This window comes from Mesoplodon densirostris, chromosome 9 (genome assembly GCF_025265405.1).
Source record: "Mesoplodon densirostris isolate mMesDen1 chromosome 9, mMesDen1 primary haplotype, whole genome shotgun sequence".
Taxonomy (NCBI): Eukaryota; Metazoa; Chordata; class Mammalia; order Artiodactyla; family Ziphiidae; genus Mesoplodon; species Mesoplodon densirostris.
The window spans coordinates 102,573,428-102,594,316 of record NC_082669.1 but is presented as its reverse complement, the minus strand read 5'-3'; the positions used below and the strand labels follow the sequence as shown (position 1 = coordinate 102,594,316).

General features: G+C 44.0%; 1 protein-coding gene across 3 annotated transcripts in view; it reads left to right on the top strand.

Annotated features, from left to right (window-relative positions):
• Positions 1-13,384, top strand: part of TCAF2 (TRPM8 channel associated factor 2) — a 30,520-nt gene extending 17,136 nt beyond the window's left edge. For 2 of the 3 annotated variants that reach the window (XM_060108002.1, XM_060108003.1), the window contains exons 3-8: positions 3,168-4,159; positions 4,436-4,533; positions 5,506-5,719; positions 6,059-6,298; positions 7,917-8,254; positions 10,913-13,384. In XM_060108002.1, the coding sequence (XP_059963985.1) occupies positions 3,168-4,159; positions 4,436-4,533; positions 5,506-5,719; positions 6,059-6,298; positions 7,917-8,254; positions 10,913-11,167 (2,137 nt within the window). In that variant the 3' untranslated portion in view covers positions 11,168-13,384. The remainder of the gene's footprint in view (positions 1-3,167; positions 4,160-4,435; positions 4,534-5,505; positions 5,720-6,058; positions 6,299-7,916; positions 8,255-10,912) is intronic. The other variant, XM_060108004.1, reaches the window with a different exon arrangement.
• The last annotated feature ends 7,505 nt before the right edge of the window (positions 13,385-20,889 follow it).

The window sequence follows — 20,889 nt, the reverse complement described above, 5'->3', positions numbered from 1 at the left end:
CCTTTGTATTTCTGCAGTGTCAGTTGTTACTTCTCCTTTTTCATTTCTAATTCTATTGATTTGAGTCTTCTCCCTTTTTTCTTGATGAGTCTGGCTAATGGTTTATCAATTTTGTTTATCTTCTCAAAGAACCAGCTTTTAGTTTTATTTGTCTTTGCTATCATTCCTTCATTTCTTTTTCATTTATTTCTGGTCTGATCTTTATGATTTTTTTCCTTCTGCTAACTTTGGGGGATTTTTTTGTTTTTGGTCTTCTTTCTCTAATTGCTTTAGGTTGTTTATTTAAGATTTTTCTTGTTTCTTGAGGTAGGATTGTATTGCTATAAACTTCCCTCTAAGTACTGCTTTTGCTGCATCCCATTGGTTTTTGGCCGTCGTGTTTTGTTATTTGTTTCTAGGTATTTTTTAATTTCCTCTTTGATTTCTTCAGTGATCTCTTGGTTATTTAGTAGCATATTGTTTAGCCTCCATTTGTTTGTATTTTTAACAGTTTTTTCCTGTAATTGATATCTAATCTCATAGCGTTGTGGTCAGAAATGATATTTGATATGATTTCAATTTCCTTAAATTTACCAAGGCTTGATTTGTGACCCAAAATATGACCTATCCTGGAGAATGTTCCATGAGCACTTGAGAAGAATGTGTATTCTGCTGTTTTTGGATGGAATGTCCTATAAATATCAATTAAGTCCATCTTGTTTAATGTATCATTTAAAGCTTGTGTTTCCTTATTTATTTTCATTTTGGTTGATCTGTCCATTGGTGAAAGTGGGGTGTTAAAGTCCCCTACTATGATTGTGTTACTGTCGATTTCCCCTTTTATGGCTGTTAGCATTTGCCTTATGTATTAAGATGCTCCTATGTTGGGTGCATAAATATCTACAATTGTTATATCTTCTTCTTGGATTGATCCCTTGATCATTATGTAGTGTCCTCCTTTGTCCCTTGTAATAGTCTTTATTTTAAAGTCTATTTTGTCTGATACGAGAATTGCTACTCCAGCTTTCTTTTGATTTCCATTTGCATGGAACATCTTTTTCCATCCCCTCACTTTCAGTCTGTATGTGTCCCTAGGTCTGAAGTGGGTCTCTTGTAGACAGCATATATATGGGTCTTGGTTTTGTATCCATTCAGCCAGTCTAGGTCTTTTGGTTGGAGCATTTAATCCATTTACATTTAAGGTAATTATCAATATGTATGTTCCTATTCCCATTTTCTTAATTGTTTTGTGTTTGTTATTGTAGGTCCTTTCCTTCTCTTGTGTTTCCTGCCTAGAGAAGTTCCTTTAGCATTTGTTGTAAAACTGGTTTGGTGGTGGTGAATTCTCTTAGCTTTTGCTTGTCTGTAAAGGTTTTCATTTCTCCATCAAATCTGAATGAGATCCTTGCTGGGTAGAGTAATCTTGGTTGTAGGTTTTTCCTTTTCATCACTTTAAATATGTCCCACCACTCCCTTCTGGCTTGCAGAGTTTCTGCTGAAAGATCAACTGTTAACCGCATGGGGATTCCCTTGTGTGTTATTTGTTGTTTTTCCCTTGCTGCTTTTAATATTTTTTCTTTGTATTTAATTTTTGATAGTTTGATTAATGTGTCTTGGCATGTTTCTACTTGGATTTATCCTGTATGGACTCTCTGCACTTCCTGGACTTGATTATTTCCTTTCCCATGTTTGGGAAGTTTTCAACTATAATCTTTTCAAATATTTTCTCAGTCCCTTTCTTTTTCTCTTCTTTTCTGGGACCCCTGTAATTCGAATGTTGGTACATTTAATGTTGTCCCTGAGGCCTCTGAGACTGTCCTCAATTCTTTTTACTCTTTTTTCTTTACTCTGCTCTGCTGTAGTTATTTCCACTATTTTATCTTCCAGGTCACTTATCCATTCTTCTGCCTCAGTTATTCTGCTACTGATTCCTTCTAGAGAATTTTTAATTTCATTTATTGTGTTGTTCATCACTGTTTGTTTGCTCTTTAGTTCTTCTAGGTCCTTGTTAAATGTGTCTTGTATTTTCTCCATGCTATTTCCAAGATTTTGGATCATCTTTATTACCATTACTCTGAATTCTTTTTCAGGTAGACTGCCTATTTCCTCTTCATTTGTTTGGTCTGGTGGGTTTTTACCTTGCTCCTTCATCTGCTGCATATTTTCTGTTTTCTCATTTTGTTTAACTTACTGTGTTTGGGGTCTCCTTTTTGCTGGCTGCATGTTTGTAATTCCCATTGTCTTTGGTGTCTGCCCCCTGTGGGTAAGGTTGGTTCAGTGGCTGTGTAGGCTTCCTGGTGGAGGGGACTGGTGCCTGTGTTCTGATGCATGCAGCTGGATCCTGACTTTCTGGTAGGCAGAATGACATCCAGTGGTGTGTTTTGGGGTGTCTGTGAACTTAGTATGATTTTAGGCAGCCTCTCTGCTAATGGGTGGGGTTGTGTTCCTCTGTTGCTAGTTGTTTGGCATGGGGTGTCCAGCACTGGAGCTTGCTGGTCATTGAGTGGAGCTAGGTCTTAGCACTGAGATGGAGATCTCTGGGAGACATCTCACTGATTGATATTACGTGGGGCCAGAAGGTCTCTGGTGGACCAGTGTCCGGAACTCAGCTCTCCCACCTCAGAGTCTCAGGCCTGACACCTGGCCAGAGCACCAAGACCCTGTCAGCCACACGGCTGGAGTGCCTTCAGAGTTGGAGAAGGTGGCCTGCAGTGGCTGTCCTTCTGCGCTGCACATTAGAATCACCTAAGTGACAATTTTTAAAAAGAGTGAGTTTGTATAAATCTTCAAGTGTAGTATTAAATAGTTTACTTGTAACATGTTCCTAGATCAGTGCTAGCACGTGGAGAGGGGGATTTGATTTTTACTGCCTTCTTTTACAGAAATGTTACTCTGAAAAATGTCTTAGGACTACTTTCTCTAAGAGTAATAGATCCATTTTTTCTAACAATTCATTTATATGTTCAGTTACAGGCAGACTTTGGAGATTCTGCGAGTTCAGTTCCAGACCACTGCAATAAAGCGAGTCACACGAGTGATTCAAATCTCAAATCTTAGCAAGAATAAGAAGATTGGCATGAGCTGTGTATCTTTGTACCCACACAGATTGCTCTATTCAGTGAGCTCATTTCAGTGGTTCACTCACTGACTGTAGCCCCTTTGTTCCTTCTCCTTTGTCTCTTTTCCAGGTTTGGGGAGGATCTCGGGCAGGATCAGCAGGAGCTCCTGGAAGGGATCTCAAAGCTGGACATCAAGACAGGGGGAATTCCCTCGCAGCTGCTGGTGCATGGGGCCCTGGCCTTCCCCCTGGGCTTAGATGCCTCTCTAGGCTGCTTCCTGGCAGCTGCCCGCTATGGCCGGGGCCGTGTGGTTCTGGCTGCCCACGAGGGCATGCTCTGTACGCCCAAGATGGGGCCCTTTTTGCTCAATGCTGTGCGCTGGCTGACCAGAGGCCAGACGAGCAAAGTTGGGGTGAACACGTGTCTAAAAAATCTGTGTGCCCTGCTGTCAGAGTATGGCCTGGAATGCAGTCTGGAGCCCCATCTGACTGCTGACTTGAGTGTCTACTGCTGTGTGGCTTACAGTGACAAGGAGGCTAAGCAGCTGCAGGAGTACGTGGCCGAGGGTGGGGGCTTGCTGATCGGGGGCCAGGCTTGGTGGTGGGCCTCCCAGAACCCCGGCCGCTCCACTTTGGCTAGTTTCCCTGGTAATGTCGTACTCAACTGCTTTGGCCTCAGCATCCTAGCTCGGACTCTGAACCCAGGCTGTTTCCCTGTCCCTACCCCTGAGAAGCAGAGCTACCACTTCCGCAAGGCACTGTCTGAATTCCAGCTTATCGTGAACCACAGGGGCAGGAACCTGGAAAAGAGCTGGCTGGCAAAACTGGGAGCAGATGGAGCAGGCTTCCTGCAGATCCCCGCAGAGGGGGTCCCTGCTTATGCTTCCTTGCACCGGCTCCTGAGGAAGATGCTGCGTCTGTCGGGCCTCCCAGCTGTGAGCAGGGAAAAGCCAGTTGCCAGTGACTCCTATGAGGCTGCACTGCTCTGCCTGGCCACGGAGCTGGCACACTCCGGCACAGACTGCTCTCAGCTGGCACAGGGGCTTGGAACCTGGTCTTGCAGCTCCAGTTCGTACCCCTCAGAACACGCCGTCACAGTGGAGATTGATGGAAACAACCCAGGTACAGAATGAGGGACCTGGGGGAAAGTGGGGCTAGCGAGCTTTGCAGGACATTGCAGGTGCTGTAGCTCAGGTGGGCCAGCTCCATTCTCTAACAGGTACTTCTCAGGAGACGGGGGTTGGGGTTCTGCTCAGGGATTAGGTGGGATGCATGCAAGAAGCATGGATGAGATGAGGTGCGCAGGGCAGGGCTGCACCTCTGGGAAGGGCTGTGAGGTTCCAGGTGGGGTGGAGTCAGGTCGGGAAATAACTCAGCCTTTCCTATGGCTTTTGTCAGGCAGCGGTGATTCCTGGGTGAGTACCGGGCTCTACCTCCCAAATGGACAAAATGCAGAAGTCTCCTTGTCTGAAGCTGCAGTCTTTGCTGGACTGAAGGTAAGGCCAGAACACCACTGCCACATCTCACAGCCACAGAGCTTCATTCTCATCCAGCTCGCGGCACTTCTTCCAGGAGTGCAGGAAAGCATTGTTCTGCCCATGTTACAGATTTCACAGATGAAACAGCTAAGTTTCAGGGAGCCTAAGGGAGCGACTGAAGATGCCAGAGCTCCTAACATCAGATCCAGTCCTCAAACACAAGCCCTCAGGTTTCCACCTCCCGACAGGGGTATGAGGGGAAGGAGCACCTGTTACATATTCGGAACCTCACTCATTTCTCCAACACGGCCTTTCGGGGTTTTACCTCTTCACCTTGATCGCTGAAGGGTGTACTTAACCCCGTCACTCACAAAAACAGGCCATCGTGCAGAACTAAAATTCTTCCTGCCTCCATTTTGAGGGTCACTTCCTACCATAGTAAGGGTTTCTTTTGGGTTAGTCTCCTTTCTCGAGCTCACTTACATTAAACCTAAGAAAAGCAGTCACAGGACTCCAGACAAAATGCACTCAATCTACCTGACCAGGAGGGGAGGCTGAGACAAAGGGGGAAGAGAGAACCAGTTCTCCCCCGTCACCCCATATCCCACTGCCTCTGGATGGGCCTCCTGTCTGTGCACAAAGGGCAGGTGAAGATTCCCTCTGCCTCATTCCCAGCATTGGAATCATCTCAGGGGCTTGAACCCTGGAGCGAGAGCCCAGGTTCTGCCTGGTACAGAGGCACCACAGGACCCTAGTCAGTATCAGCCTCGGGGTTATGCCTGGTCTGCCTGATGGTGGTCCACTGTGGAGCTGCTTAAATCCCTAGGAAAATGATTCTGCGTACCTTTCGGTCCCTATGATTTTTGGAGTGCTAAAAGCTCACAGGTTTGCATGCACTGCTCATAGAAAGGGGAAGCTAGAGTTTTTTAATACCCTCCATCCACACAGTACCACACACACACAGCACACATGGTGGAATCGCCTCTCCAGGTACAGATTGGCTGCCACACTGATGACTTGACGAGTGCCAGCAAGCTGTCTCGAGCCCCTGTGGTGACTCACCAGTGCTGCATGGATAGGACCAAACGGTCAGTCTCCTGCCTCTGGGGTGGCCTTCTCTATGTCATCGTGCCCAAGGGCAGTAAACTGGGCCCCGTGTCCGTCACCATCAAGAGGGCTGTGCCTGCCCCATATTACAGGCTGGGTGAGTGGACTGAACGTGGAGGGGAGTGGGAGAGCCGGGGGTGCTGCGGTGTTGATGGGCTGGTTGAAGGAGGGGAGGGAAGAGGATTGGTGGACAGGAGGAGGAGGGACTGTTTGAGGTGCCAGTGGAGGCAGGAGATGAGGGACACCCTGTGTCCATGGAGACTTCCGGGCAGAACAGAGGGAAGGGTCTGGGGGCCTGTCCTTCACTTCACAGCACATAGACCCGCATGACAGTAGTTCATCACTTCACTGTCCTCCTCCTGGAGTTCCAGTTGTGTTTTTCAGCTCAAGGGAAGTTGAGGAAGTGGGTGACAGGTTCCATGCCCTTTATTCCCAGGTAAGACATCCCTGGAGGAGTGGAAGAGGCATATCCAGGAGAGCACAGCTCCCTGGGGAGAGCTGGCAACAGACAACATCATCTTGACGGTGCCAACTGCAGACCTCCAGGCCCTGGAGGACCCCGAATCTTTACTCCACCTCTGGGATGAGATGATGCAGGCTATAGCCAGGCTGGCAGCCCAGCCCTTTCCTTTCCTCCGTCCAGAGAGGATTGTTGCTGATGTGCAGATCTCAGCCGGTGGGTGTTCCAGAGGGATGCTCCTAGTCTGTGGACACCATTTATTTATTATTTTGCCTTTTTATGGCCCGTAGTTTTTTATTTTTATTTTTTATTTTTTGTAGTGTCTTTGTCTGGTTCTGGTATCAAGGTGATGGCGGCTTCATAGAATGGCTTTGGGAGTGTTCTATCCTCTTCCATCTTTTGGAAGAGTTTGAGAAGGATTGGTGTAAGTTCTGCTTCGTATGTTTGGTAGAATTTCCCTGTGAAGCCGTCCAGTCCTGGACTTTTGTTTGTAGGGAGTTTTTTAAATTACAGGTTCTATTTCACTTCTAGCAATTGGTCTGTTCAAATTATCTGTTTTTTCTTGACTCAATTTGGGCAGGCTGTGTGTTTCTAGAAACTCATCCATTTCTTCTAGGTTGTCCAATTTGTTGGCATATAACTGTTCATAGTATTCTCTTGTGATTTTTTGTATCTCTGTGGTATCAGTTGTTATTTCTCCTCTTTCATTCATATTTTGTTTATTTGAGTCCCCTCTCTTTTCTTCTTGTGAGCCTGGCCAGGGTTTGTTGATTTTGTTTATCCTTTCAAAAAACCAGCTATTGGTTTTATTGATCTTTTCTATTGTTTTTTTAATCTCTATTTATTTCCTGTCTGATCTTTGTTATTTCCTTCCTTCTGCTGACATCTATTTTGCCTTTTTTAAACATCTACTATGTGTAAGGCATAATTTTACCAGTAAAGTAAGGGAAAAAAAGACGTTCAAGACATGGACTTTTATGGAGATGAAAAGATGTTTACATGTGAAAAGGTAAATCATGTTCATCTAAAGCGTAAGATTTCACAGGAGGGAGAATAGTCTCAGAAAAACTCGTACTAGGAGTTCAAGATGGCAGTGAGCATTGTTTGAAGGAGAGTTTAAAACAGAAATATCTCCTTCAAACGTAAGTCAGAGTTGGCAGTGAAAAGAGAGAGTAAAGAGGTTTATGTTAAGTATTCAGTGGTTTAGAGGAAAGAAGTCCATCTTAAAAACAAACAAAAAAAACCCCCATAAATCTGGTTCCAACATGTGGAAAATTCCTCTGGACCTGTTTTCTAATCTTCAAAAAAACACAAGATTTTCACTGTTAAAAAGTATAAATCTGGCCAACAGTAGTTTACACAGGAGACGGAATGGCACTGCCCTAGCCTCAGGGATCTCAAATTCAGACACAGGACCTAATGTTGCAGACTCACATGCAAAGAAAACCCACACAAAAGGAAGCAGTGAATTATAGTGAGAATGACTATATAAAGTGTTAATATTTGGGGGGCCAGAGAGAAGGAGAGGCATAACTCCATTGTGGAGGCTGGGAAGAAGGGTAGGGACTCTTCAGACCAAGTCGAAGAAAGCATCTGCTTTCCAATCAGCATGGAGATTCTGGAATTATGGTGGCAGCCAGGAGGCTGGGAAGAAGGGTAGGGACTCTTCAGACCAAGTCGAAGAAAGCATCTGCTTTCCAATCAGCATGGAGATTCTGGAATTATGGTGGCAGCCAGGATGGCGAGAAAAAGTTACACCATGGAGAGGAATGAAGGGAGATGGGTTTGGGAGGACCACGCCCACCATGCCTCACTCTTCCTTTCGCGTTCCCAGGCTGGATGCACTCAGGATACCCTATCATGTGCCACCTGCAGTCAGTGAAGGAGCTCATCAGTGAGATGGGCATGAGAAGCAGAGGTCTGTGGGGAGCCATCCACGAGCTGGGCCACAACCAGCAGCGGCACGGGTGGGAGTTCCCCCCACACACCACCGAGGCCACCTGTAACCTCTGGTCAGTCTATGTGCACGAGACGGTCCTGAACATCCCCAGGGCTCAGGCCCACCCAGCTCTGAGCCCTCCAGAACGAGAGAAAAGGATCAAAACACACCTGGGAAAGGGAGCGCCCCTGAATGACTGGAATGTGTGGACAGCTCTGGAAACGTATCTAAAGGTACTGAACAGAAATTCAGGGAGATGGGGGCCACTAGACCCTCAGTCGTGTAGCATCCTGGATCCCAGGAGCTCTCCAACTCCTTCACCACCCCCATCAGCCTGGGCCCACCACCTCCCCTAGCTGCATGGCGGTGCTTCTCAGGTCATACATCTCTAAGATGGAGATAATGATGCCTGTCGCACTCACATACTGTGGTTTTGTGATGATATGTAAGAGGAAATAAAAAATACTGTGAAAAGAAAATAAGTAGAGAATGTAGTCTCTGGGTATATCGGTCAAGAGCAGAAGCTCTGAGTAAGACACTCCCAAGACTGAGTCACAGTTCTCCCACTCACTCATTTGTCCTTTGTCCCGTAGTAGGTGCCTCGGAAATGGTGATTGTTTTGCTTTGCTTTGTTTTCCCTCACCTTAGTTTTATGGGTCAAGTGAGTGTCGCATCCCTTCATAATTACAGTGATGTCTTAGGGGCAATTGCATTACAAGAAGGCCTCTTAGGAGGTAAATCTGTCTACGAGATTCTCATATTTCCATCACCCATTTGAACCCAAAATGTCTTTAGAATGAATAAGTAAATAACCAACCCAATAAAAGAACACCAAAGTCCCAAAGTGAGTCGATTTCCTATGAAATAAGCATAAATCCCTTTCCCCTCCCCATCCTGCTTTGAATTTTTATATTTTCAAGTTGTCAAAGCCACTCCCCATATCAGATCTCCTATACTGTCTACCATGACTCTTTAGATAGTGGGTATTGCCCACTTTTTACAGGCACATACTGAGTTAGAGAGTTTAAGCATCCTGTCCAATGTCACACATTTAAATGATGGACCCAGAACCTAAAATCAGGAGCTAATGACAAGCCCAGGCTTTTGCACTTCTGAACCCTCTCTTTGATTTTTTTTTTCACTCATTTTCTGAAGAGTGAGTGTGAGACAGCCCCAGTCAGTGAGATAACTGTGTAGCATCAGCTCAGGATTCTTCTAGAGCCAGTCTGAGGGTCTATAGGGAAAGAGACCTTACATGGTAGTTGCCACTGAAGTGTAAGGCAAAGCCCTAATTCCACCCTACCTACTGACCCACTCACCATGAATATCATTTTGCAAAAGCTTTGGGGAGACCCCTCACCTTGGAGTCTGAGACTTGGTCCCAGGACAGAGAGATACCTTCTGTTTTCTTCACCTGTGGGAGGTCTGCTCCCCATCATTCCTCCTGCTGTTGCCTTAGCATAGATCCTCAGTATCCTCTTCTGTTTTAAAAGCCTCCTCAGTTTTTCCAGCATCTTGCTTCAACCACCTATAATCCATCTTCCACGCCACTTCCAAAATAATCTGAATATTCCATGTTTAAGCTCGTCAAGTGTTCTCCTTCGCACACAGAATAAAACGGAAGCTGCTTAGCTGGGTGCAGAAGGCCCTTTATCATCAGGCTTTGGCCAACACCTCCGGCTCCATCTCCCAATCTCCCATCTGCATAATTATCCTGCAGTTTACCGAGCTGCTTCCCACTATGAACACATCTTGCTGTTTTCGTTTCTATACCTCCTCACATTTCCTTCCTGCAGCTGAAACGTGCTTGAACACCTTGTCTGTTACCTGTCAAGTCACCTGTCAAAATTCAGCTCTCTTGTCCTCTTCTCCCGACATCATCTCCTTGACAAGCCAACTTTTTTTGTAATTTGTTTACTTACACGTCTGTCTCTCCCACTGATCAGTGACCTCCAGAAAAACAAGAGCCTTCATCATTTTGCCTAGTGAAAATACCTGGCTCATTGCAGATATTTTTTAATGTTGTATGTGTGATAAATATTTAATTTGTTGATTATTAATTAAGAGAGATGAACAGGACGATTGTGAAAGGCCAAGCAGTGAGAGCAGATAAGCAGTGAGATCACAACAGTGAGACCAGAGGGAGGCTGATCCAAATGCCATCTGTCCTCAGGCTTTTACACCTCAGAGTCAGAGGATTCTCCTCCATAAAAGGGGGTGGTCTCGGAAACCTCAAGATTCCTGCTAATTCTAAATCTCTATAATCTTGGCAAGTAAGAGTCTCCTGCCCATGGCTTTCAGGTGGGCTGTTCCCTATAAAGTATGAGTCACTCTCATTTTGAGCCCCTTGTGACATACCTGCTTATTCCTTGTTTTGCCCCAAAGGCAGTGTTCCACAGAGAAAAACAGTAGCCTTGAAAATAGTCACAGCTCTGAGATGGCTGAAAAAGAGAAAAAAAACAAGGGTTTTATTATGTCTGGAAGGTGTCGGAAGTTCCCAGATTTTGGCTCCCAATCCCCATCTCAGTCGGGCTCAAACCTGTCTGATGCCTGGGAAGACACTTAGGAACTGGGGATATAATTCTTTAAAATAGAGATAATAATGATAACTGTCATTTATTGAGTATTTACCTCTTTTCAGCCATTAGGGTCCTCATGTAGTCCCCTACTACATTCAGGGGGTACAGGGTTTGTGGCGAAGAAGTGGAATGAGCCAACAAGACTGTGTTTATGTGCAGGGTTGAGATGGGGAGATAAGGGCAAGCAAAGAAGTGAAGCTAGTGAATGATTAAGGGGAAGAAATCACCAGAAATGAGATGCACTCACGAACACGCATGTTGCAGGTATTTTCACAAACTTGTACCTCATCCTGCCCCTTCCTTCTCTTCCAGCTCCAGGAGGCCTTTGGATGGGAGCCATTCACCCAGCTCTTTGCTGAGTACCAGACTCTCTCTAACATCCCCAAAGACAACACTGGCAAGATGAATCTGTGGGTGAAGAAGTTCTCTGAAAGGGTACAGAAGAATCTGGCTCCTTTCTTTGAGGCCTGGGGCTGGCCTGTCCAGAAGGAAGTGGCTGCAAGCCTGGCCTGTCTGCCTGAGTGGCAGGAAAACCCCATGCAGATGTACATCCAGACTGAGGACTAAAAGATGTGCACCAAGGGGTGTGTGTGCAGAACGGGGGGTGATCACTCACCAACTCTGCCACCCTCTTTCTTGCCTAGTGTACCATGAGCCTGAATCCTACTTCCTACCTGTCCTCAGGAAGGCCCTTAAGGTCCTAAGACAAAATGAGACCAACTTTCTCAAGTTGCTATGCTTCTTTTATTGTTTCTCTGCTTGTACTCTTGCTCTCATCAAGAGACTTGCTTCACCATCCTCATCCTCCAGAAGAGGATGTTTCATATTGGCATCTTGAGTTTCTGCAGGCTCTTCACTTCTATTTATGACCGGTAGTTCTAAAGACCATGGATTCCATTATAATCTGATATCACTCCCTCACCCGAGCCAGCCCTGAACAAAGCTCTTAACCTCTGCTTTGAGAAGCTTTCTAACAGCAAGCGAGACAGGCTGGTATACTGGAGCGAGCCCTGAACCAGCTTTGGTTCTACGGAAAATCACTAAACTCTGTCTGCATCTGGATTCTTATCCATGACATGGGACAAAAATCTACTGTTTGATGATGGTGAACGTCTTTGAACACAACCTGCATACGCATATAAGGGAGCTCTTCAGCTTTCACCAGGCCCCATAGTAGCCTGTCTGCCCACTTCCGTGTGGACAACCTGAAAACTGAATCTCCCTTCAGAGTCAACCTCCTTGAGGGTTAGCATTCAGTCCTTGTGTGAGAGTATTTAGTGAACACCAGTGTTGTTCCCAGACATGGTATCAATGACAGTCCTCAAGATCCTAGCCCATCCTATGTGTCCTTTCTTCTGCCTCTGGAAAGATTCTTGGGTATAACCTAACCCCAAGAATGTGGTATGGACTCAAACTGGAGGTTACAAAGCTATTGGGGTTTGGTCTTCTTGGTTAGTTTCATCTTCGAGTACATTTGCTTCAACCAAAGGAAAAAATCATTCCAGCAGCCCTACCAACTCCATAAGCCCATTGGTTCTTAGCACAAAACAGGTGTCTGACTCCTCTGGTCACCTTGGAATCAAGGCACTTTCAGTTATCAACAGCTACTGTGCTGAGAGGGCCATGGCCAGGACAGGCTCCAGTGGAACAGGATTCCTGAGTGCAGCTGACCGAACTAACCCACACTCACTTATTACCCCACAAACCAGCAGCCCCAAGCTTTCTCATGATCTCATTCCAACCCATCCCGGCTCTTTGGCTGGGTGGCATTCCAATTAGAGATGCATCCTCAGGATTAATGGGGTGTACATCTACCCATTTTCCTCTAGCTTGCTTTTAAACCATATTTTTGTTGTTTTCAATATCATTCCATTAGCTTTGTTGAGAATAGAGAGACTCCTCAGGTGGAGAACTACCCTAGGGAATGTCTTTTTCTGAATCCCATCAGCACATCCTTCTCCCAATTCTAGGATAATTTCCTTTTATTTCACTAGTGTCCTTTGTCAGGTGCTTTTCACATGAAAAGTACTCAGTAAATATTTGTTAACTGAAAGAACAGTAAAGACACCTAACACATAATGAACAGTCTTTATGTCCCAGACATTGTGTGAGGTATTTCCTATGAGTTATCTTACGGATATTATTATCCCATTTCATAGACGAGAAAATGAACACTTAAGGATATTAAATAGCTTCTGAAGTCACAAAGCTAATAAGAGGAAGAGTTGGGGCTTGACTGAAGCCCACAGCCATGAAAAAATTGTAGAGCTTTTCTCCAAGAATGATTTTCAATTTAGACACAAATTCACCGAGACAATGGAAGTTCAACAAAGTTCTGACTTATGCCATGTTCACTATTGAATTTTTATTAAATATAAAATTTAACCTCTAAGAAAATATTGGTACCTGATTTTCTGGTTGCCTCAGCATGTGATTAGCTTCCCTATAGGTAGAGAAAGGATTTGAACCCAGGCCATTCAACTCCAGAACTGGTGTTCTTACCCATGATGCTAGGGGTGAGTAAATGAATGGATAATGCTGGGTTTAAGAGGTTGCCACAGAGACAAAGACAAAACCTGACTTTTCCCCACATTCTCTGTCGTGGAAGTTGGAGCCCTTCTCCCTCTTACACAGAGACTGTGGCTCTGCCGCTTGTTTCTAAGTTCAGAATTAATTGCCTGTAACTGCAACACTCTCGGAGTATTCTGTATTCCAGAGCAAACTTGCTCCGAAGGATGTCTATGCAGGTCTGGTGAATCATCAATAAATGCCATTTGCCAGGAACGGTTATAAGTGCTTTTTATTTGTTTATCCTCACAGCAGTCCTATGGAGTAAGTACTATGACTGTCTCCATTTTTCAGAGAAAGAAGCAGAGATACAGGGGTAGCAAGTGGTGAAACCACATTTCCGTCCCTGGAAGTTGGACTCAGGACCCACACTTTAGCCAGCATACTATATACTACCGTCTATTATATTACGGGTCTGCCACAACCTGCAGCTCTACTTGCATGGAACTATGTGTATGGCTACTGTATCACAAAATGACCACATAAAAACTACTAAAAAACAAATAGATTATTTCTAGTTACTCAGACAGGAATTATTTAACCATAAGGGGCATGCATCCAAGGCACACATCCCTCAATACCAAGACCCTGCCCTACCAAGTCTGAAAGGTTTTAAAGATCCTATGCTTCAAATAACAACTTCGCGGAGTCCTAGAGGAAGCTTGTCTTAACCTCAGGGCTTGTATCCAAGTGTCCTTTGCTCATTCTTAAGGACACCCAAACTTCCATCCTCATGTGTAAGACTGGTATTAGACAAAGGAGCCCATGCATTCTTATAGGTTACTAGATCGAATATCTGAAATACCGAAATTTCTAGCAAATTGGATAATTTTCAAAGGAAAGAAATCACCATAGGATACTTCAGGGGAAGTATTAATGGCTACTTTAAAGCTTTAAAGGAGATTAAAAAGGACTATACCTCTATCTTATCCCCTGAGCACAAGATAGCCACCGACTTATTAGAAGAATGGACAATTTCAACAAATTAAAGCATTAGTGGTTGGCCACACTAAATGGAACCACAACACCTCATACTTGTGGCAAATATTGTTGAAATAAAATAACAAGCACTTCTAAAGGGAATTAAAGTGATCTTCTATCTTGACTAAATCTCTGGCATTGTATATTCCCTGGTCGCCTATGTTGCTCTTTGTCTCCCCCTTATGGCCACCTAGAAAACCTTACAGCTCCTGACCATCAATTGTAACTGTAATTATTCCCAGAGGCAAACTGTTTCTGTCTTAGTTTTAATTTAAAAGACATATTCATGTGACTCTTCCCATGAAGAAACAGATGGTCAATATGCTCTTCATTTTTAATATCCATAAAAAAACCCACCCAAATCAATTTGCTTCAACTGGAATGGAAACAAATTCATCTACTCTTTAGCTCGTAATGTTGTTAAAATGGATTTAGATTCTTGGCATACAAAAGAGTTATTGCCGTTATCAATTACACATATGAAGTTTTAGTTAACACTTTTTACTAAATTTATGACTTTCATAAAATAAATGATTATTAGAACAAGCCCAAGAGGCTTCCCAAAATATACCTTTGGGGCCATCCAGACCACAGAGAAATATTCTCCCAAAATAAACATTACCTTTCTCTCATTTACACTAGCTCTTGTAAGAAAGAGGCACAAAGATTAGTAGCCTTATAACTAGCGGTAACCCATTCAAGATTTGGGTAGGCTTCTCCAGCCTAATGCTTTGGGACATGTGTAAATTAGTGACCTCCCACTGGGGAAAAGAAGTAGTAAGATGTTTACAAGCTTTTCAGGTCACAGTACAGGCTGCCTTTCCATTTGTCTCATACCACACAGAAAAGGAAACTTGGCCGCTTGGTGCCACTAAGGACCAATTTTGGGGGGCAAAAAGCTACTCACAGAAGGACGTCAAGTGCTACAAACTACTTATTAAAAATTGAGTAATGGGGCTTCCCTGGTGGCGCAGTGCTTAAGAATCCACCTGCCAATGCAGGGGACACGGGTTCGAGCCCTGGTCTAGGAAGATCCCACATGCCGCGGAGCAACTAAGCCCGTGTGCCACAACTACTGAGCCTGTGCTCTAGAGCCCGCGAGCCACAACTACGGAGCCCGTGTGCCACAGCTACTGAAGCCCGCGTGCCTAGAGCCTGTGCTCCACAACAAGAGAAGCCACCGCAATGAGAAGCCTGCGCACCGCAACGAAGAGTAGCCCCTGCTCACCGCAACTAGAGAAAGCCCGTGCGCAGCAACAAAGACCCAATGCAGCCAAAAATAAATAAATAAAATAAATATTTTTTTTTAAAAAATTGAGTAATGAAAATATCTGCAGCCACAGGACAATTAAGGCTAATAAGACCTCTGCCAAAAAAATGTCCAAGTACATTTGGAAATAAATTCATGAGGAGTTTCATCCATATCTTGGTCATTCATCACCTCACCAATATAGGATCCATGACCAGGGAGTTCTAACACTACTCTTAAGAGCAGCGTTCTGACCTCATGGGTCTTTAGTTTTGATTATCTGTTCTCAAACTTTTTGTCAAGAACTTTGTGGCCCTGCTTAAGACAGCACTAAAAGCAACATCTATGTCCTGCCCAAAGATCTTGAAAGGCTGCAGAATCAAATGTTTAGGTACAAAGAAAATTCCTGCACCACCTCCAATGATCTGGGACCTGGGATCAAGCCCTAGTGTATGGGACAATTGGTATACTGGATCCAAACTAATACAGAACAAGTAAATCTGAAAAGCACTGGTCAAATATACAGATTAAGTACAATTTTAGTCTCATATATTGATACCAACCAAATATACATAAAAATGTGTGTGTGTGTTTATATATATGAAAAGATTCTAAGCAGAATTATGCAGTAGATATCTTAATCAGAATTGATGTTCTAGGGAGCTCTAGCTATTCCTCTAGTGGCAAGAAATTGATGTATGAATGTGAATAGCTGGCTGCCCTTAGAAGGATCTGAGTCAATGTATCCCTTTAATTGTTACCAAAATCCTACACTCAGGTGGAAAAGGACAAAGAAGAACAGATAGTGCTGAGTTACAATTGTGTTGAAATGACCCCAGGTTGTCAGTTATTTGTTGAATTCAATTCAGTTAATTAACATTAAATTTAATTTAATAAGTTGATTATAGTTAGTATTAGATATCTCCTAATGGCTCAGTCTGTGATCTCAGCTGAGCAATAATGAAAGAGTGATAGTGGTGTTGGCTGAGACATTCTACTTTAACTTGTCTTCAAGGCAGTGCTCCTCCAGGGTCCTAGATTCCTAAATGATGGACCAGGATTGTGTCCTTTCTAGCTCTAAAGTTCTATACTCCTAAACTATCCATTTCAGAGGGCCTTCCAGGAACTGACTCTGAGTACACATCTCTCCCTATGTCTGAGTTCATCTTAGCTCTACCCAGAAAGAGTGCATTCTTTTTACACATCTGCCTGTCTCCATAAGACAATGTGGAAGACTTACTAAGAGTTGAGACTTCAACAAAGAATAAAAATATCATTACATCTGGGTGGTGTCTGTGTTTTCAAATGGAAGGATTCCACTTTTCAGCTACACAAGATGATCCTCACCTATGTCAGATTAAAATCTTTATCTACCACTGAGCGTAGGAGTGAGAAAAATAATAATACTAAAAGTAACTACCATTTATTAGAGACCAAGTAAAGTGCAAGCATAGACTCCATCTCTGAGACTGGAGTGAGGCAGAATAAGGTATGACACCACTCACTGGAATGAGCATATGAGAGAATGGAGAAGGAGAGAGCCACTGTCGAGAATTAAATCAGTGTTAAAAGATAGCTTATAGGGCTTCCCTGGTGGCGCAGTGGCTGAGAGTCCGCCTGCCGATGCAGGGGACACGGGTTCGTGCCCCGGTCCGGGAAGATCCCACGTGCCGCGGAGAGGCTGGGCCCGTGAGCCATGGCCGCTGAGCCTGCGCGTCCGGAGCCTGTGCTCCGCCAAGGGAGAGGCCACAGCAGTGAGAGGCCTGCGTACCGCAAAAAAAAAAAAAAAAAAAAAAAAAAAAAAAAAAAAAAAAGATAGCTTATAACTAAGCATTACCATGTAATTTTATGTGAGTATGTGTCGGGGGGGGGGCGTGGCTTTTGTAGACCAGACACCTCATCCTGCCCCTTCCTTCTCTTCCCAGCTCCAGGAGGCCTTTGGGTGGGAGGCATTCGTCCAGCTCTTTCCTGAGTACCAGACCCTCTCTGGCATCCCCAAAGACAACACTGGCAAGATGAATCTGTGGTGAAGAAGTTCTCTGAAAAGGTGCAGAAGAACCTGGCTCCTTCCTGTGAGGCCTGGGGCTGGCCTGTCCAGAAGGAAGTGGCTGATAGCCTGCCCTGTCTGCCTGAGTGGCAAGAAAATCCCATGAAATTATATGCACACTACAGAAAGGAGTGAAGCATTGTAGAAATGTTCACTTTTTAAAACAGATCATTAGATATAACAGATCTAATCCTCACATAATCAACCCAAATTTCAGCTTTTTTTTTCTCCATCTTGTTCAGAATATCCTAATTCATTTGCAACATAGAGATTAAATTAGAGAGTGATTTTCAAAATTAGTAATTTGCATAACTCAACCATGTTTTCTCTAGTTTTATTTTTTAATCCTAAGAGATTGCTTTCTTGATTTGTTTAGTGTTTTACATTTGCTTTATTGGGTGACAGGAACTGCTCAGACCCAAAGACTTAACCCCAGGAATGTCTTTCCTTAGATCCCTTTAGAGCACCTTTCTCTTTATCCTAAAATTATTTCATATGTTTCACAAGTATCTTTTGTCTGCACGGTTTGAACACAGTAGTTGGTCAACAGATACTTGTTGAAAATGAATAATAGGGGCTTTTCCGGTGGCGCAGTGGTTAAGAGTCCACCTGCCAATGCAGGGGACATGGGTTCGAGCCCTGGTCCAGGAGGATCCCACATGCTGTGGAGCAACTAAGCCCGTGCGCCACAACTACTGAGCCTGCGCTCTAGAGCCCTCGAGCCACAACTACTGAAGCCAGCGCGCCTGGAGCCCGTGCTCCGCCACAAGAGAGGCCGCCGCAGTGAGAAGCCTGCACACCGCAACTAGAGAAAGCCCACGCGCAGCAACGAAGACCCAATGCAGCCAAAAATAAATAACTAAATTTAAAAAATAAATATAAATAAATAAATAATAATAATAATAAAAGAAAATGAATAGTAACAACTACATGATAGAGAACTCACTGTGTGCCAGCCAGTAAGTGCTTTAACTGGACCAGGTCATTTCCTGATTGCAGCGACCCTGAGTTAGGAACTATTACAGGTCCTGTTCCAAGTAGGAAAATGTGTTCCTGGAAATTAAAGCTCTAACGTTATAATAGGTTAAACTTCATGAAGAAATATTCCATATGCACAGGGGAGGGGGTGTTGATTTACTACTTCACAAAATTCTTTAGAATTATTCCTGTAGCAGAGAGGACCACGCACATCCATTTCACCTCTACAGATGGGAGCTGCCACACAGCCTACCAAACACGCCATGTGGCTCCTTTGGGAAATGATCAAACAATTTGCTGACAATTCAAAGCCTGTTATCTGAGAAAATTTGACGTTAGTGTCAGAAAGATAGACCAAGGCAAGCAAACGAAAGAAATATTGGCTTGATAAAAAGAAACGAAACTGAGTTATTTGTAGTGACATGGATGGACCTAGAGTCTGTCACACTGAGTGAAGTAAGTCAGAAAGAGAAAAACAAATACCATATGCTAACACATATATATGGAATCTAAGGAAAAAAATGGTCATGAAGAACCTAGGGGCAGGACAGGAATAAAGACACAGATGTAGAGAATGGACTTGAGGACACAGGGAGGGGGAAGGGTAAGCTGGGACGAAGTGAGAGAGTGGCATGGACATATACACTACCAAATGTAAAATAGAGAGCTAGTGGGAAGCAGCTGCATTGCACAGGGAGATCAGCTCTGTGCTTTGTGTCCACCTAGAGGGGTGGGATAGGGAGGGTGGGAGGGAGACGCAAGAGGGAGGAGATATGGGGATATATGTATACATAAAGCTGATTCACTCTGTCATACAACAGAAACTAACACACCATTGTAAAGCAATTATACTCCAATAAAGATGTTTAAAAAAAAAAGAAATATTGGCTTGTTCCATGCATATCAATGAAACCTTTGCAAGGCACATGGCTGCGTTTTGGTCAGTATCTTCTGTGCTGGAGGATTAATGCTGCTGCAAATCCACGCTGAATGGAGTACTGCTAAGCCATATATGCATATATAATCTTCACTGGCACACAAGCATGCTTAAATTTCAAAGTGAGAAACTCACAAGTAGCAGAGCAAGCATCTGAAACCAATCACTGGATTAACTGTAAGAACATATGATCATGGCTACTCTTCCTCTAGTTACAGGAGCCAAATGTAAGCTCAAAGGAGAAAAATACATAAATGCACCTTTCTTTAGTGGACTTACTCACTTTTCCATCTGTTCTATGAAGCTGCCTCTTGAGAGCTGCCTCTACCTTCTCCATGATTGGAATGGGGTTGTCAATCAAGGGACCACAGCATGCCCATCATAAGAGCTGGCACAAGACCATGGACAACCAGAGTACTCCATCCTCTGGACCTAGTGACTGGATTGTGGATGTTCACATGACTTAAGTAGAACCAGGCAGTGTCCTTTTCTGATAAGTAATAAAGTCATTGGTGGAGGAAGAACAATTTTTTTTCTGAGATCACGGGTTCCATGAGCCATTTAAGCCAGGAGCTGCCTTGCAATATCATCTTTGCATAAAGAGGGGCTGATGGACAATGAAACCCACACAAAGAACAACAATGACAATCAAAGACAAAGATCTATATCCTTAAGGACGTTGTTCAAGAATCTAGATCTAGTAGTGCTGCAAGCTTCATGGCAACACCCAGACTCTTCTGTTCCTTGAATCAATAAATTGCTTCCTTTTGCTTCTACCAGTTTGAGCTGCGTTCCTGTTACCTGTCATCAGAAATGTCCAAATAAAATGTTTCCCCTTTTTAAGTCCTCTCCAGTTTGCTATTGGAGCAATGTGACTCCTGCCTTTTCTCAGGAAGGACTTCCCTGGGATAGACCCTCCTGCTTTCACATCTCTGTCCTCTACTCACAGTGGGCAGCTGCAGTATAACAGGAGTTGCGACAGTGGTAACACAAGCCAGTTTTCCACTGATGGTAAAGATAACCAACAGTCACCAAAGCCTTCGCCTCTAGAATTCCATGATTCTGAAACCATACACTCTTGTTTTTAAAGGTACCTCAGGACAGAGAGGCTAGACAAAGAATTTGGTTTTTTTTTTTTTTCCAGCTTTGGAAAGACAGGAGTCTGGTCGGAAAGGCTGACAATGGTTCTTTGTCTTCTCTTTTGGGTCTCAATCTAAAAGTCCTTTTTTAGAGGAAACGCCACGCCCAGCTGTGTTCTGACCATGCACGCTGCTTACCTGCAGCCACACCACCCATGCTTCATTCAATACTTCTCATCACATTCACATTTAATGTGTGTTTAATGTTCTCTTCCCTCACCAGACTGCACATTTCATGAAGGCAAGGCTGCCGTCTATATGTCTCAGACTTTATCCCCAATAAATAGCACAGTTCCTGACGCATCGAAAGTTTTTTACGGATAGGTATTTGTTGGCTGACAAGACTGATTAAGGACTCCCAACGCCTGTCCACAATGAATATCTTATAGA